Source organism: Meriones unguiculatus, chromosome 8 (assembly GCF_030254825.1).
Source record: "Meriones unguiculatus strain TT.TT164.6M chromosome 8, Bangor_MerUng_6.1, whole genome shotgun sequence".
Lineage (NCBI taxonomy): Eukaryota > Metazoa > Chordata > Mammalia > Rodentia > Muridae > Meriones > Meriones unguiculatus.
Genome location: NC_083356.1, coordinates 5,686,513 through 5,702,599, shown reverse-complemented (window position 1 = coordinate 5,702,599; position 16,087 = coordinate 5,686,513). Strand labels below are relative to the sequence as shown.

At 47.6% G+C, this 16,087-nt stretch overlaps 1 protein-coding gene across 26 annotated transcripts in view; it reads left to right on the top strand.

Moving 5' to 3' along the window:
- Pced1b (PC-esterase domain containing 1B) overlaps positions 1-16,087 on the top strand; it is a 187,552-nt gene that overhangs the window by 88,176 nt on the left and 83,289 nt on the right. For 10 of the 26 annotated variants that reach the window (XM_060388719.1, XM_060388721.1, XM_060388717.1 and 7 more), the window contains one exon: positions 13,215-13,350. The exons of 9 other annotated variants lie outside the window; for them this stretch is intronic. Coding sequence is in view for 2 of the 17 variants with exons in the window: in XM_060388716.1 (XP_060244699.1) it covers positions 14,270-14,272 (3 nt within the window). In the remaining 15 variants the exon portion in view is untranslated. Of the gene's footprint in view, positions 1-2,509; positions 2,633-13,214; positions 13,351-13,408; positions 13,689-13,823; positions 14,273-16,087 lie in introns of those variants that run through there. 7 more of the 26 variants (XM_060388736.1, XM_060388735.1, XM_021632847.2 and 4 more) reach the window with 4 other exon arrangements.

Below are 16,087 nucleotides of genomic sequence, written 5' to 3'. Positions count from 1 at the left end.
TGGCTCTCTGAGGTCAAAAGGTCATCATTCCTTTGGGCACCTTCAGAAGCCCAACAGGTAGTCTGGTGGCTTTGAGACAGAGAGCTTTGAAGACCCCGCAGGAGGTGAGTACTGTCGCCATTCCCTGTGACCTCCGTCATTGTACACAGCAGAGCCAGCGAGTCGCAGGACAACCAAAGCAAGCAGCTGCGGGACCAGAGTCTTAAGACTCCCTGGCTTTCGGTCTTTTCACAAACTCTCGCCTTTTATGAGAAGTCTTAAACTGACTTCTCTTTATGTTCCATTGGCGAGAGCTGTGTCAGTCACCTGAGAACAGCCTTTGACTGTGAGGTCAAGATCTCCAGGGCTGCGCAGACACTGGCCTTGTGATTACGGAGCTCAGCGGCCACCCAACCCCAGGGCAGACACTTGAGGGGCCTCTTTTGTGGGCTGGCATCCCCAGGCACCTCTTTGTGGACACACAGTTCACTCAGGTCAGGCTGGGGAGCCCACTAGATGGATGCCAGTCAGGAGGGTGGACCTGCAGAGTGTAGCAGAGGTGGCATCAAAAGGCAGAAAGCGGAGGAGGGTTTCATCTGGGACTCAGGAGCTGCAGGTACCAGGAATCAAACTGGCTGGCAAACAGGAAGGAGGAGGGCAGGGGAAACGCTCCGGAGCTGATGAAAACCTCCGTTTCATGAGGAAAAGAGGCAGGGATGTCTTAACTATGGGCGCCAGTGTGTACACCCAGGCATGTTCCTAAGCATCAGTCTGTGAATTCAAAACATAAACAATTCTTTGAAATGGATCATTTTTTTCTCTACATTTTTTTGTTTTTCTTTCCTGTGCACAGGTGTTTTGCCTGCTGAAAGAGCAGCCAGTGCTCAGAACCACACTGAGCTCTCTCACCAGGCCCACCTGTGTGTGTGTGTGTGTGTGTGAGAGAGAGAGAGAGAGAGAGAGAGAGAGAGAGAGAGAGAGTCTCAAAGTAGCTCAGGCTGGCTGGCTTTGAACTCACAAGCTTCTATCTCAGCTTCCTGCCACACCACTTTACATTATTGTTTCTAGAGATTTTTTTTTCCACAGCTAAGGTGAAAACTAAACGTGATAATGAACTCAGCAGGAAGGGCCATAGACAATGGGGAAAACATTCGATATTCACTTTGGTTTGTTTTTGTTTTTTAATGCGACAAGATCTTATTATATAGTCCCAGGCTGGCCTTAAACCCAAGGTAGCAGTCCCCCTGTCTCAGCTTCCCAGGTACCTGAGATATGAACCATTTCCTAGGTCGTGTTAGGACCAAGGAGCTTGTTGGCCATGGGGACATCTGTCTTTGAGTATGCGCTTGAAAGGGAAGCCTGTCAGGTGCAGACAAACAGAGGAGGCTCTCCCCATCCCTTTAGGGTATGAAGCTCACTGCTGCACTGTATTTTCTCTGTGCTGTAGAGGCACTGGAGCAGGCAGAGGACCGGGGGGTGGGATGGCGGGGTCCACCCTTCGCCTTTACTTGCCCTGCTCCAGAACAGCTGTGTTACCGGTGAGACCGTCCCGTCCCCAGCCCTGGCTATGTGCATGTTGTGTGTAAGTGCCAGGCTCCTCACGCCCTTTGTCACGAAATTACCTTTCTAGGCAGCGTTTTTCTCCATTTTCATCTCCGTAGGCCACGGTAGGCTTCTCTCCAGATTTACTGAGGCAGACAGAGATTTGTCTTTAATTCTGTTGCGTGGACACTTGAGTGTGGAAGCCTAAGGAGGCCTGAAGAGAGTGGTCGCTCCCCTGCAGCTGGAGTTGCAGATCCTGGGAACCAACCCCCAGTCCCCAGCAACAGGTGCACTCTTCCAGGATGGTGGCAACTTCTGCTTCTCCCGCCCTGTCTGTCTCCTGTGGCTGTTTGTTCACAATTCCTCTCACGTGTCTCTGTTGGTTGTTTTTCCCATTGTTTGGTGTTCTAGCCCAGGCTCTGGAAATCTCACTAAGAAGTCACCAAAGCAAATGATTCCACAGGGACGGATTGTGTTTGTAGAGCATCAGAAACTAGGCTGCCACTGACCCGGGAGGGGCCTGGCTTGTGTGAGGTACATGGAACCCTTTACCTGGACGGGCATGGTGCCACACCGCCCTCCCAGGCTTGGAAAACAGGGAAGGCAGACTGCCGTGTCACTCTCTTCTGCCCTTGTGCTGTGAATAACCCAGCCGGCTAGACGGTGCTCCTGTTAGAGGAGCCCATAGCCTTGCTGAAGCAGTAGCTGCGGCAAACAGCATTCTCCCAATTTAAAGAGAAAGAAGGAAAGAAAACAAAAGCCTAACTGAGTGATCCTGAACACACATTTATTTTCTCAATTTTCAATGACCACATAATGCTACACAGTGGTTTTCTGCTGCCAAGAGCATCAAATGCACAACGTGGATTTATCTTCAAAGCCATTCTTCTGTGACACTCTGTCATCCTCTCACATTTGTATTTCAGCAAACAGTTACTGAAAGTGGATTAGGAGCCAAAGCCTTGAATCTTGTTTTCTCTCCCTCCAGCTGGGTCTGTTCACTTCATCTAGCCCTCCAGAGCATCCTTGACAGGAACAAGAAAAATGTTCCAGGGATGTTCAAGCCAGCCCCTGGGGGCGGTTCCTTCCTGCTGATGTAGGCTGAGCCCAGGTCAGTTCCAAGAGCCCACCCAGCACCTCCCCGGGCCCCCATTGCTCTCCTTCTTGCCAGGTCCCACACTCACATCAAATCATTGTGTTCAGGGACCTCTTCCACGTGGGGAAATATGTCCAGTGTCATTTTCTCAAGTTTTTGTTTGTTTGTTTGTTTGTTAAACCCTGTCTTTTAAAAAAAATAAGTTATTTTTATTTCATGTGCATTGATGTTTTGCCTACATGTAGTTTTGTATGAGGGTGTCAGATCCTTGTGCATTGCCACGTGGGTGCTGAATTGAACCCGGGTCCTCTGGAAGAGCAGTCAGTGCTCTTAACCACTGAGCTATCTCTCCAGCCCCTCAAATTTTTATTTATTAAACTCTACAAAGGGAAAAAAAAAGCATTTGGTTCCGAAAAAAACCCAGTATTTTTTTCATACACATTCTTAATATTTACGAAATGGTTGGAGGTGTATTAATTCATGTAATTCTGAGTCGGAACTTCCATCTGAAAACTAAAAATGACCATCAAGGGATGTAGCTCAGTGACAGTTCTTGACTAACACACATATGGCCTTGAGTTCAATCTGCCAGTGGCAGCAAAAAAAAAAAAAAGAAAGAAAAAGAAAAGGAACTAATTTGAACTAGTAAAATTCCATTATCCTGTTAATCCTACCGTATTTTTTACCTGAGTAGTGATGGGTTTGTACAGGAAACAAGTTACAGAGCTGGAGAGATGGTTGGGTGGTTGAAGGTGCTCACTGATCACGTGGGGGAGAAGACCAGATCCCAGACCTGGGGACTAGAGAGGGGCTTTCAACTCCATCTCCAAGGACCCAGTGCTCTCATGGTCCCTGAGGGCATTTCAGCGTATGTTGTGCACGCGTGCTTTCTCATGTACAGCTATGTGCACACACACATACACACGTTCATATACATGTTAACTTTTTTTTTTAAGGGAACAAGTGAAGGAGTGTCCATCTCTGGGTCTCAGTCTCCAGAGCAGGAACAGACTCTCCCTAGTCCTGTCCGTTCTGACCTACTTCCTCCTGCCTTCCACTTCCACACTTTAACTCTGGTGCCCTTTGAGGACTTCCTCCTTTTAGCTCCCTGCACACCAAGGATGACAGGAATGTCCTAGACTTCCTCTGTGTGCCCCTTGATAGGCTCAGTTCCTGAATCTGAGATGCCTGTACCCTTCCCCAACAAGGAGAGTGATGTGAACTCATGGCTGCTGCTCTGCACGTGGCAGGGCTGGCACCCCTGTGGCACAGAGGTAGCACAAGGACTGTGCCCCTGACAGATGCAGCCAAATGTAAACAGTCTTACCAGGAGCAATCCGCTGCTTTCCGGTTCATTCTACCCTTTTATATTCTACCAGTGCCATAATCTAGTTAATAATCCCCAGACACAATTTTTACCAAAATCTCTTGATTGCTCCTTAGATCTGGATTCCAGCATTAGCATTCAGCAACTCTGCTAAGGGACATTGGAGGACTTTCTCTCTCAAGCCTTACCTTAATCTTCCTCAGGCAGGTTACATACCCACAACCCAGTACTCCCACTGTAGGCCAAGCTAGACAAAGCTGTTTCCCCTAGGCCTGCCTCTCTCGGCCAACAGGACTAGCTAAGAGTCACCACCTGATCCTCACCCCACAGCAGGGGCTCTCAGCTGGGGTGCAGAGTAGACTAAGCTTGGAACTTCATCAAGTTGTATCCCTTGCTTCCAACCCCAGGAACTGACTAAAGCAACATTCCTGGGCCTGAGCATGAGTGCTTTAAAAATTTTAGGGTGTTCGTTTGTTTGGGGTTCTGGGGATATTATGAGAACCTGCCTTTTTCATTGCCAGTTCACATCACTGCCATGTCCTGGAACTGACCCTCAAGATGCTGCATGAAGCAGCCAGCACAAAGCTTAACACAGGCGTGCTGGCTTCCCTTGTCCTGCCTAGCTCACCCCTGGTGGACACCATTTAACCGCTGTAAGAAGGGTCTCCCTCACTCCAGCTCACTGTGAATGGCTGCCATCTCGTTTCACATAGATCCAGTTTGCTTTATGTCTAGCCTGCAGTAGACAGTAATGGTTTGCTAATGACAAAAAAAAAAAACTTCAAAATTTTAAGTGTCAGTGTATGCTTGTGAATATATGTTGGTGTGTGTGTGTGTGTGTGAGTGAGTGCATGTGTGTGCATGCACACACACACACACCACACACGTAGTGCCTGAGGAGGCCAGAGGCATTGGATAGCCTCTAGCTGGTGTTACAGGCGGTTGTGAGCTGGTGCTGAGCCAGACTTTTTTTTTCTTTCACTTTCCTGTGATATGAAACTTAATGAAATACACTGTTGAAAAACAGTACTTGCGGGAGTGAAATGAAGGAATTGTTTAGCTTAGCTGTTGAGAGGAGACAGAGCTGCTCAGTGAGCAACTGTGAGATTACATGCATATGCACACTGCTTAGCTCTGTGGAACTGGGTCTTTTAGGTCTGAACTCATTGTCCCTCAAAATTTTCTTCAGGAAAATTCCCTGCAGTCCCTACTTCATACAGAAAGCCCCAGTGATAAGTTTTAGCGGAAGGCGGGTTGGATGAATACAAAGTTCGGTTTTGACTTTGCAGCACAGAATTGTCATCCTTCACCCTCATGTAGATTCTGGTACTAACTAGCAGCGACCTGTACTGATGTCACCAAGTCCTGCAGAGGTGCCTGACCCAGGGCTCTCCACTGGGACAATGTGTGTGGCCCCAGTGCTGTGGGCACAAGAATTTTTGAACATTTTTCATACTGGACTCCATTCAATCCTCAGAAATGTTCCTTGAGATGGGGACTGCTGTCATACCCAGCTGATGAGACTGAAGCTCAGAGAGATGAGTGTTCATGGGTAAAGCCAGATACAGTTCAATTCAGCCAGCTCCGGTGTCTGTTCCTCTTCTCCCGATCTACTACTCATTTGCAAGAGACTTGCCTGCTTTGGGGCTACCTTGACCCCTGAGACTTGCTTACACTTCAGTGCTGCTTCTGGTGTCTCCTGGTTTTGCATGTCTCTCCTGGCTTACAGACTGTCCCCAGAGCTGTCTGATTTATCTCCTTGCTCTCAGCACTTACGCAAGGGGGTGGTGATCAGCAGATAAGTCTGAGTCGAGGTCTGACCCCTTAAACTTGTCCTTGTTTAGTCTTAACAGCTTCCAGAAGGAGACTCTTTCGGTTTGATAGATAAAAGCTCAAGAAGGTTAAGCAATTGGCTCAGTTCCCAGAGAAATGAAAGCGGGAGCCGTACTTTATACCCAGGCATCCACCTGCCCCATCCCTGTTGCGGTGCCGGGAACAGGACACTAGAGAACATGTATTTATTTCCCTGCATGCCCTGGGCCTCTTCTCCAGCCATCGTCACTGTGTCATTCTCCCCCACCCCACTGTCACCAGCCCACATCAGGTCACTGTCACCCATCAGGTGTATGTATTACTATCACAGTAACTAGAAGATCTACAATATTAGCAGACCCTCAAAACTGAAGATTAAGAATAACGTGGCTTTTACATGTGGGCGTTTCTGACCTTCCTTACAGACACAGATAGACCTGGCCCACAGCAGCCGAACACATTGCTCTTTATAAACATAAACTGCAGACTGAGAAGTGCACACTACCACATGAAGCAGCCAGACTCTCCCAAGGGTTAGCCTTACAGCTCATGGCTCAGTCTTCCCTCTGCTGGGACCCCGCCTTGCCCTCCTCTTAGGACTGAGTGACTTACGCAGTGCCCTACCTCTTGTAGGGACATATGGCCATGTTGTGTTAAATTTCTTGCAAAGCTGGGTATAGTGGCTAACACCTGTAATCCCAGTACTGTGGGAGGCAGAGGCAGGCAGACTGCTGTGAGTTCGAGGCACGCCTGGTCTACAAAGTGAGTCCTGGACAGACAAGGCTACATAGAGAAACCCTGTCTCAAAAAACCAAAACCCAAACAAAACAAAACACCACAAACAAATAAACAAACAAAAACTCCCCTGCAAGCCAGACCTATAATCCTATAATTATAAGGAAAGCCAAGCCAAGGCAGGAGGTTACCAAATTCAAAGTCAGCTATAGCTGCACAGGGAGACCTTTCTCAAACACCAGATGTAAAAAGGGAGGACAGTAGGGCAAAGAAAGAAGCTCAGGCATACAGAACCTGCCTAATGGGTGTGAAACTCTGGTGTGAGTCCTCAGTCGGGTCACTGAGGGTCCTTCTTGCTTGCAGTAGACTGTCGCTTTCCTGTTGCCCCCAGACCTTACTGCTAACATAGTCATGTCTCCCCAGGGCCTGTGTGGGTGAGCATGGGCTCCTGCACACGCACCAGAACTAGTGTAGAACCATAAATGGCCCTGGATCTCTACTTAGCGCAAGACAAACCTCGACAAAGCAAATAAAACCATTTGTTTTAGGCAGACTGCTTAGACTCAACAATTAGACTCTCAGAATATTAAGGTTTCCTGCTCTTCTGGGAACCCCGAAACAGAGGTCTCTGCTGAAGTATCTCAGATGCGCTGCCAAGAAGGAGGAGGTCTCCCTGGCACAGGAGTTCTGTGTACTATTTAAAGAACGGAGCTTACACAAGAGAAGCAGCCCTGTATGGCCAGGGTTTTCATTGAGGACGAGGAACGAGGAAGGTGGCCCTGTGGCAAAAATCAGACAGGAAATGAAGCTGTGTTTGGAAACAATGCTGGCCATTTGCCCTGCTTGAAAATTCCGTTTAAAGTTACTGAATTCATCTCGAGTGCTGTGAATTATTTATTAATGTTCTATATTTAACTTCAAAAATGAAGACTGTGTTCCTGTAAGAGAAAGCCTGCTTCAGTCTTCTGCAGATGGTCTTGAGAAAGATCTCTAAAAGGTGGAGCTTTGTCCCGGGCAAGGCCAATGAGGATCATAAAACAAGGAAACTTTTGTTCTCATGTTGTCATCACGATCGCTCATCACAGGTCTGATGGATGCTCTGAGTTTGTTTCTCTTCCCGTCCCATCTGCCTTTCCTCCTCTGATGTCTTTCTAAATCACGCAGAGGTGGTGACCCCCTCTGAGCCTGCTAGGATGGCAGAGGCACATCATACTTGAAGTTTAGTTACCTCGGGTGACAGGCTACCGTGAGAGCCCAGACAAGGTCTGCAGTCTAGGATCAGATCCCGAGGCAAGGCACAGAGGGCTAAGAAAATAGACCTCGTCCCACGAGAATCAACTGGGATGCTTCATTTATTTTGAGGCAGGGTCTCATGTAGCCCAGGCTACCCTCAAACCTGTTTTATAACTGAAAATAACCTTGAACTTGTAAATTCTATTGTCTCTACCACCCAAGTGCTGGGATTATAGGTGTTCATCACCACACAAGGTTGCCTGTTCTCATTTTTTCCATTCTCTGTTTCTCTTTCCATTCCATTTTTAGCATGGTGTGTGTGTGTGTGTGTGTGTGTGTGTGTGTGTGTGTGTGTGTGTTTAAACAGTCACTGTTCACTATGCCTATGTGTATAGTAACTAAACATGCAACTTACAGTTAGGTTTGGTTTTGTTTTACTCATTTCCTTCTTTTCTGGAAGTTGATGGTACAGATTAAGCAATCGCTAATTCAAAACTCCAGCACTCTTTTGCGTGCCAATTCAACATTACAGTAGACAAGCCAATTCTGCATAATTTGCTGCTGCTTGCACAAAATCATTGAAAATATTGTATGAAATTACCTTTAGGCTATGGCTATAACACACATATGAATTTCTTATTTATACTCAAGTGCTGTCTTCCAGCATATCTTATTATGGGAATGTAAATTTGCCAAAAACTTGAAAAGTACAGTTCAAAACACTCTGGCTCAAGGACTACTCAATCAGAGATTGCCCTTCAAATGTCCGCTTAAGGGACTGAAGAGTGCTGGTCATGGTAGCTCAGGCCTGTGATCCCAGCACTTGGGGAGGCAGAGGCAGGCGAATCTCTGCGAGTTCAAGGCCAGCCTGGACAGCCAAGGCTACACAGAGAAACCCTGTCACAAAAAAGGAAAAAAGAAAGAGGGGTTAGAGGGCTGGAGAGATGGTTTGGTGGTTAAGAGCACTTGCTGCTCTTGCAGAGGACCAGGGTTCAATTCCTGCACCCACATGTTGGTTTAGAACCATCAGGAACTCCAGTTCCGGATGCCCGCTTCTGACCTCCTCAGGCACATGCATACATGTTCTGCACTGATGCACATGCAGGCAGAACACTCACACATAAAATAAAATGAATAATTGAATAACTTTCAAGTCTGCTTGGGTTTTCTTAAATCCCTTTATAATTCCTCCATACTTTCCAATATTCTGTCAGCCCACTGTTCTGTTAGAGCAGTCTAACAAGGTAACTTATCAAGTCTAGTTCCCAATTAACTTTTTTAAAATATCAAAAGAGAAAATCTTAACATTTTGGATACAGAATGATTGTGAGCATATTTATGCTGAGGTGTGTGGGTCTAAGGAAGGGTTAACACAGGGCTCACAAGATCACTTTGCCAGCAAGCAGTGGCCATCAGGGGCAGGGTCCCCAGCACCAGAATAACTCATTGCCAATCCTGGCCACCCCTCCAGGGTTTCTTAACCACGATCTTTGGCTGACTTGTGTTTTGCTTTTCTGATCCATAAAACAGAAATAAGTGCCTTGAGATAGAATCTAGATGATACAAGTAAATCACTAGAAATATTATTTGATATACAGTTAGTGCTCAATAAATACTAAGTCCTACTTAATAATAGTGAAAGAAGAAAGTAAAACAGTGGAATACTTTACAACTTATTTGTGAAAACAATGCAAACATGAGATTAGAAAGAAAAAAATCTGGAAAGGAATATTCTCAGCATATACAACAGGCCAACTGGTTAATATTTATTAAGTCTGAGATGAAATAGAAAAATAACAAAGTACACAAGTTGATAGTTTATAAAAGAAATCAGATAGGCCATGTGACAACATATCTGCCCTTATACATAATAAAAATTTAACAAAAACATAATGGTATATCAGAAAGAGAAAAGTTATAGATTACTAATCAGACAGAGGGGCATTACTACCTCTCTGATACACATTAGAAGAATAATAAAGCAACGTGAGGATGATCTATACACACACACACACAAAGATTGCTTACCTTGAAAGACAGTATAGAAGCTGAAATAGTAATTGGAATCAGCTATTACCTATGAAATAAACTGAATTAATCATTCACAACCTCTCAAAACAGAATGTGCCAGGCCCAGAGATGCTCCAGGGTCAAGTTTACTCAACAAGTAGGGAGCTCACACCTGTCCTAACAGTGTTCTGTTATTGTTATTCCTTCACAAAAGACGTAAAGATTGTTGTTTTGTTTTGTTTTTGAGACAGGGTCATAATGCCCAACCTAGCCGGGAAGTCTTCTTGTTCGTTTAACTTGTATTTTGCATGTATGAATGTTTTGCCTGCATGTATACACCATGTGTTTTTTTTGGTGGTCACATAGTCCAGAAAAGGGAATCCATTCCCTGGGAACTGGAGCTATAACCAGTTGTGGGTTATCATGTGCTAGGAATCGAACCCTGGTCCTCTGCAAGAGCAGAAAGTGCTTTTAATCACTGAACCATCTCTTCCTCCAGCCCCCGCTACCCAAGAACTCTTGAATTCAAATGATCCTCTGCCCCAGCCCACTGTGCATCAGGAAGCAAAGATTTAGGTTCATCTGCAAAGAGTAATATGTGTAAACCCAAGCATTGACTTAAAGCTAAGTCACTAAGTCTGCCCTGCTGTGAAAATTAAAAGCCACAAGATCAATGACCAGATCACTATATTGGTGTTACAAGAACTCAGTTACCCAAATCGCCACACATAAAATTGATTAACACATGATTAACACATGGGCTTAAAGAACCCTGCTTTTAGTGTGTTACAAATGAGAACTTATTAAGGACCCTGAGTATTGGATAGAAGAGTAAATGTTGCCACGATTTGGGAGGTAGCACCAGGTCAGCATTCACTCCTGCACTGTTAAGACCCTGAGACATCAGGCTCAAACTCACCTATTAAACTGATGCTGTATTGTAGAAGCACGTGGGATTCCAGGCTGTCAGTGCCACTCTGTACGTTACCTAGGAAACCATTATGTGGTCTCACTCTAGCTAGAAGAAAAACAGTGAGTAGAGAACGGTCTCAGAATCTTCTGTGAAGGGCTGTTTTGTGGCTCCACGGCCCCGATGCTTGCCTTCCCTCTCTCCACCTCTCTAGTGTGATCCGGGTCTGCACAGTCAGAACCACTGTCCCAACACACACAAAACTGTATCCGCAACCAAACAGAGTGTTTGGTTTTCGCCTGCGTTTGCTGCTTTGTGATTTGTGCATGTATGTTTTGAGCCACTGTTTAAAAACCAGGTTATACATCATAGACTCTTTATCTGCAACCTTTTCCCCCCTGAAGTATCTGGTGGGACTGTATCTCCTCGTGTGGCAATATGCAGAGCAGAGCTGCTGCAACCACCACGGACCCAGGTACAAGTTCTCTTTTGTGAGATTGCCTCACTACCTACTGTACCAACAAGGCCAGGGATTGTTCCTGGCTCTTCCCAACACTGGGCGTTAATTTCCATTCCCCAGCACCGCACTGCCATGTCTGAGTCTGCTACGGAAGATAAAGTGTTCTCTTTTCCCACGTCTGGGCGAGAAGTGGGAAAACAGGACAGATGATGAGGCTAAGAAGTCAGGCTTGGTAGCACGGAACTGTAGTTCAAAGTCAGCTCGGACAGCTTAGTGAGAACCTGTCTCAAAATAAGAAGTAGAAGAGCAGGGAATGCAGCTCAGTGGTAGAATGCTTGCCCGGCGTGTGACCTCAGGTTCAACGCTTAGTCCCAATAGATGTCATAGCAAGGCAGGCACGGTAACATCAGTATTTAGGAAGCCAAGGGAAGAAGATTGTAATGAGTTCAAGGCCAGTCTGACCTACATGAGAATACCAGGCCAGCCAGCGTTCCGTAGCGGGACTCTGCTTAAAAGGAAAAGAGATAATTCTTGGAGTGGGTATGCCACATGAACTAGCTACTGAGAAGTGACCCTACTCATTCCCCCCTTGACAGCCCCTTCTTTCTGCTCCCCCACAGCTCTGATACTCCAAGTCTGGTTTCCAGGTTCCTGTGTTCTTGGAGTACATGTTACTCTCTGGATTGACTCCCAGCTCCATCTTCCTGCCTCCTAGTTGACCTGTCATGCATCAGAAAGTTAAAATTCTTAGGTGCCTCTTAATTGCGTCTCAGACTGGCCTGGCTCCTCCTCTGTACCAGTCCTGATTATGTTTATTTTTGATTCAGTAAAGACTGCTATCTGTATACTCTGTGATTTGTCTCATAAAGGCATTAGAATATCCTGGCCCAGGGACTCCCTAACCATTTCACGTTCCTTAGAGTTAGTATAGCCAGCCACTAATTTAGCTAATTACCTTAAAGAAGAAGGAGGAGGGGGGATGGAGAGTTGGCTCAGAGGTTAAGAGCACTGGCTGCTCTTCAAGAGGTCCTGAGTTCAATTCCCAGCAACCACATGGTGGTTCACAACCATCTCTAATGAGATCTGGTGCCCTCTTCTGACTTGTAGGTATACATGCAGATAGAACATTGCATACATAATAAATAACTCTTAAGAAGAAGGAGGAGGAGGAGGAAGAGAGGGAAAGACAGACAGAGAGAGAGGCCATGGTCATGGCCAGTACCTAGAATAAGGCCTGATGTGTTTTGCTCACCTTGCTATTTTTTTTAACATTATTGAGATGAGGCAAAAGTTCTCTTCCACTTTCTTCCGCCTCTTTTATCCGAACTGATCACTTAAAAATAAGAGATTTGGAGCAGCGCAGTGGTGGCACAAGCATTTAATCCCAGCACCCGGGAGGCAGAGACAGGTGCAACTCTGAGTTTGAGGCCAGCCTGGTCTACAAGGAGAGTTGCAGACCCACCAGATTCTGCCTCAAAAATCAAGCAGAACAAAAGAAAGTAGGCATTTAAAGCAGTGACCTCGTGCGTTGGGGAAGAAATGGAGGAAACAGGCCTGATGCAGATGCTGCCCCGCCCCCCACCTCCCACCCCGACTCTGTGCCTCCAAACTCTGTTGTCCCCAAACTACAGAAAGGGGCTCTAGATGGCTTACCCAGAGTCTGTTCACCCACCCCGGAAGTAGCTTGGTTCGTGATGATCAGGGCCTCTACAGACTCATCCTGAGAAGCTGGAGCCAACCAGGCTCTGCTAGGCTTCGGAGCTGCTGCTGGCAGTCTGACGGCCTCAGTAGGGCGTAAGTGTAGGAGAGCCCTGATGGTCAGCGGGACCTTACCTTAATGAAGCCCACGGTCATGACCCCTAGAAAAGAAAAAGGCGACAGGAAGGCTGAGTTAGTGTAGGTCTGCCCCACACGTGTAGAACAGCGGTTCTGATCTGTGTTGGCATGGCTGGCCTCGGGGCTTGGCTGGGATGACCTGGGGAGTTGGCCTCTGAGCTCACCCTGTGTCCCTGAAGAGAGCCAGGTCTGCACCCGGTGAACTCCACCGAAGAGGAAGCCCCGGAAGCTGCGCCACCCACCGCCCTCAAGGAACTGCTGACTCTGTCCACAGGGCGAGGATGACTCGGCAATGAGGACTCGGCCAAGCGGAGATCCCCACCTTTCCCGCCTCTCGCCTTCCTTCCTTGTTCCTTCTCCGCGCCCGGCGATGGACGGGCCGGACGATAGGCTCTTCCCTTCGAAGACCCGTAAGTACGCACCCCTGCCCGCAACAGGCACGCGGCGGGGGCGGCCCGCACCCACAGAGCGGAGCTCAGGCCCGAGACAGCCCCCAGGAAACGCACGAACACGCGGGCCTCCCTCCATTCACAGCGACAATAAGCAAACACCGGAGCGCGCGACTCCTTCCACTCACGGCAAACACCAGCGCGCGCCGGCGTTACGGACTTTCCTCAACCCACTTCCTCCTACAGTATCAGTCTGTGGTCAGTCCAGTTCTGCAAATGACAGTCTCTCCTTCAGACAGCACCAGCTAGCAGGGTTTGGTAGCTGGAATGCAATCGTAAGAGAGCCTCAAATAACTGAGGTAAGAGTTTTCCCAAGATCCTCTGTGAGCCCACCATCCCCAGACACAAGCGGGCGGGCGACAGACCGGAAACTGCTGCCGTCAGGGGCGGCAGCCTCTGTTCCCCTCCAAATCAGAAGTCAAAACAGCCTCCTTGCTGGAGCATTTCAGTTTGTAGTAGACCTCACCCTGTGGGCACGGAGTAGGGGTCAGTTTTTCTGCTGGGTGCCACGGCAGGCCAGGCGGGAGAGGGACCTGTCTGGCCTTGCAACTTGAGGCGAACAGCGACCCCCTGGGAAATATTTTCGGCCGTGGCCGCTCCTTCCTCGTCTGTGGGGTGACGTTAAAGGTGACAGTGGGTGCGCGGTGTCTGGGTGTGAGAGAGGCTCACAGGAAGTGGCAGCTGCAATAGCTGATTCTCTGCTGGAGCTGGAAGATTTAGAATTTTTTGCAGCCTGAAAGTCCTGATCCTGAGGGCTGAGGGCCGCTGGCTTCCTGGAGGGGCGCCTCCCAGGCCGCGAATCTGCCTGGTTTAGGCGGGAAGATTGGTGTCCTCAGCTACACCACCAGTCTCACACACTCAGTCTGTGGAGGACAGTGAAATGGTAAGATCTGCCTCCTAGACCACAGACTGTGAGTTAAGGGCTGAGAAGGAGGGAAAGGCAGGTGGGACCCGATGCCGGGTGTGAACTGAGGTAGAGACTGTGGCCAGAGAAGGAGACACGGGCAGCATCTTCTCTGCCTGTGCTGGGTACCTGGGAGCAAAGATGGAGGAGGGAGCTGGAGACATCTGACTAGAGGAAATCTGCTGACAGTGGACCTCAGACCTGGAAAGCAAGGTCATTCCCTTAGAATGTATTTGAAGGCAGGTCCTTGTCGAGTCAGAGTTTAAAAGAAACATTTCTTTGTTCTTTGGTTTCTTCTCCCCACCCCCACCCCCATGTATTTTAAAACACTGGTGCCCAGCACTGTGCCCAGGTGAGAGGCCCTGGAGGGATGTTTATCAGGTAGAAGAAAGGAAGAATGGCACGCACCAAAGAACACCAAGCTGTCTCCTTCCTGAACAAACGAGCTTCACGTCCCGGGTTTTAGTGGGGAACAGCATTTGAAAATGCTGGAGCCTGTTCTGTAGAAGGGTGGTGCTACCAGACTCTTGAAAATTGCTGAATCTGTGACCCCCACTGTGTGGGATCAATAAACTAAGGCTTAGCATTTTGGTTTGGGGAAAAAACAAGGTTGCCATTGTTAGGGTTAATTACTAATGCCACCTAAAAGCACTATTTTTTTTTTTTTTAATATCCAGACTTTTAAAATTGTCAGTTGAGGGCATAGGACAAGTTGAAAGTGAAAATAAAAGGTCCTGGTTTTTTGTTTTGTTTTGTTTTTCAAGACAGTGTAGCCCTGGCTGTCCAGGAACTCACTGTGTAGACCAGGCTGGCCTTGAATTTAGAACTCCACCTGCCTCTGCCTCTAGAGTGCTGGGATTGAAGGTGTGCACCACTACCGCCTGGCTAATAAAAAGTCATTTTTTTTAAGGGAAAAGTTTAAAGTGCAAATTATGGTGTGAAAGTAACAGAATGTTCTCAATTAGCCTCTGCTGCCGTGTCCTTCTGGGTGTTCTCTTAGGTCTAAGGGTGAAGTGTTTTTGTTTTTGAGGTTTTGATACAGGCTCTCAATATGTAGCCCTGGATTACCTATCTGGAACTCAGTATGTAGACCAGGCTGATCTTGACTTCCTGCCGTGGCTCTGTCGCCTGGGTGCTGGGGTCAAAAGTGTGTGCCACCGCGCCTGGCTAGGGAAAACTTTGCAAGGTTGTGCTGGTGTGATGGACCAAAGAAGAAAGGTCATGATAGCCAAGGGATGGCCAAGTTACCTGGAACAGCAGAAAGCTGCTGAGAGCTTACCTTTCACTCCCAGCTAAAGCATGTGAGAGCCAGCAGCATGGAGTGTGCCCAGGACAATTCGGGGCTGTGTGGTAAGGGTCTGGGGGAAGAGGCGATGGGATGCAGAATGAGAAAAGAACCATGTGACACCAAATACAAACAAACCCCTCAACTGTGCTTCTAAAAAAACGGTCAAACGGATGAAGGAGTGGGGGTGAGCGTAGAAACTGGAATCAGAACATACTAAGTCCCAGTCACCTAATATTGCCTACATGTGAAGGGCATGTTTCTAATATAAGGTAAAGCTCTGTCCGCAAACAGTACTTCATTATGCTTTGTGGAAAGACTGACAAGCTTAAAAAAAAAAGACCTGTGACTGTGGGACCAGGCAACCAGGAAGCCTGCTGCACCATCTGAGCTCACAGCTGAGCCTAACTGGGATGGGGAAGGCTGTTCAATCTCCCAGACCTCCAGACAGCATGCCTCAGCCTTGCCCACCTGCAGAGTCCGACCCTACTGGATACTCTCACGCTAGC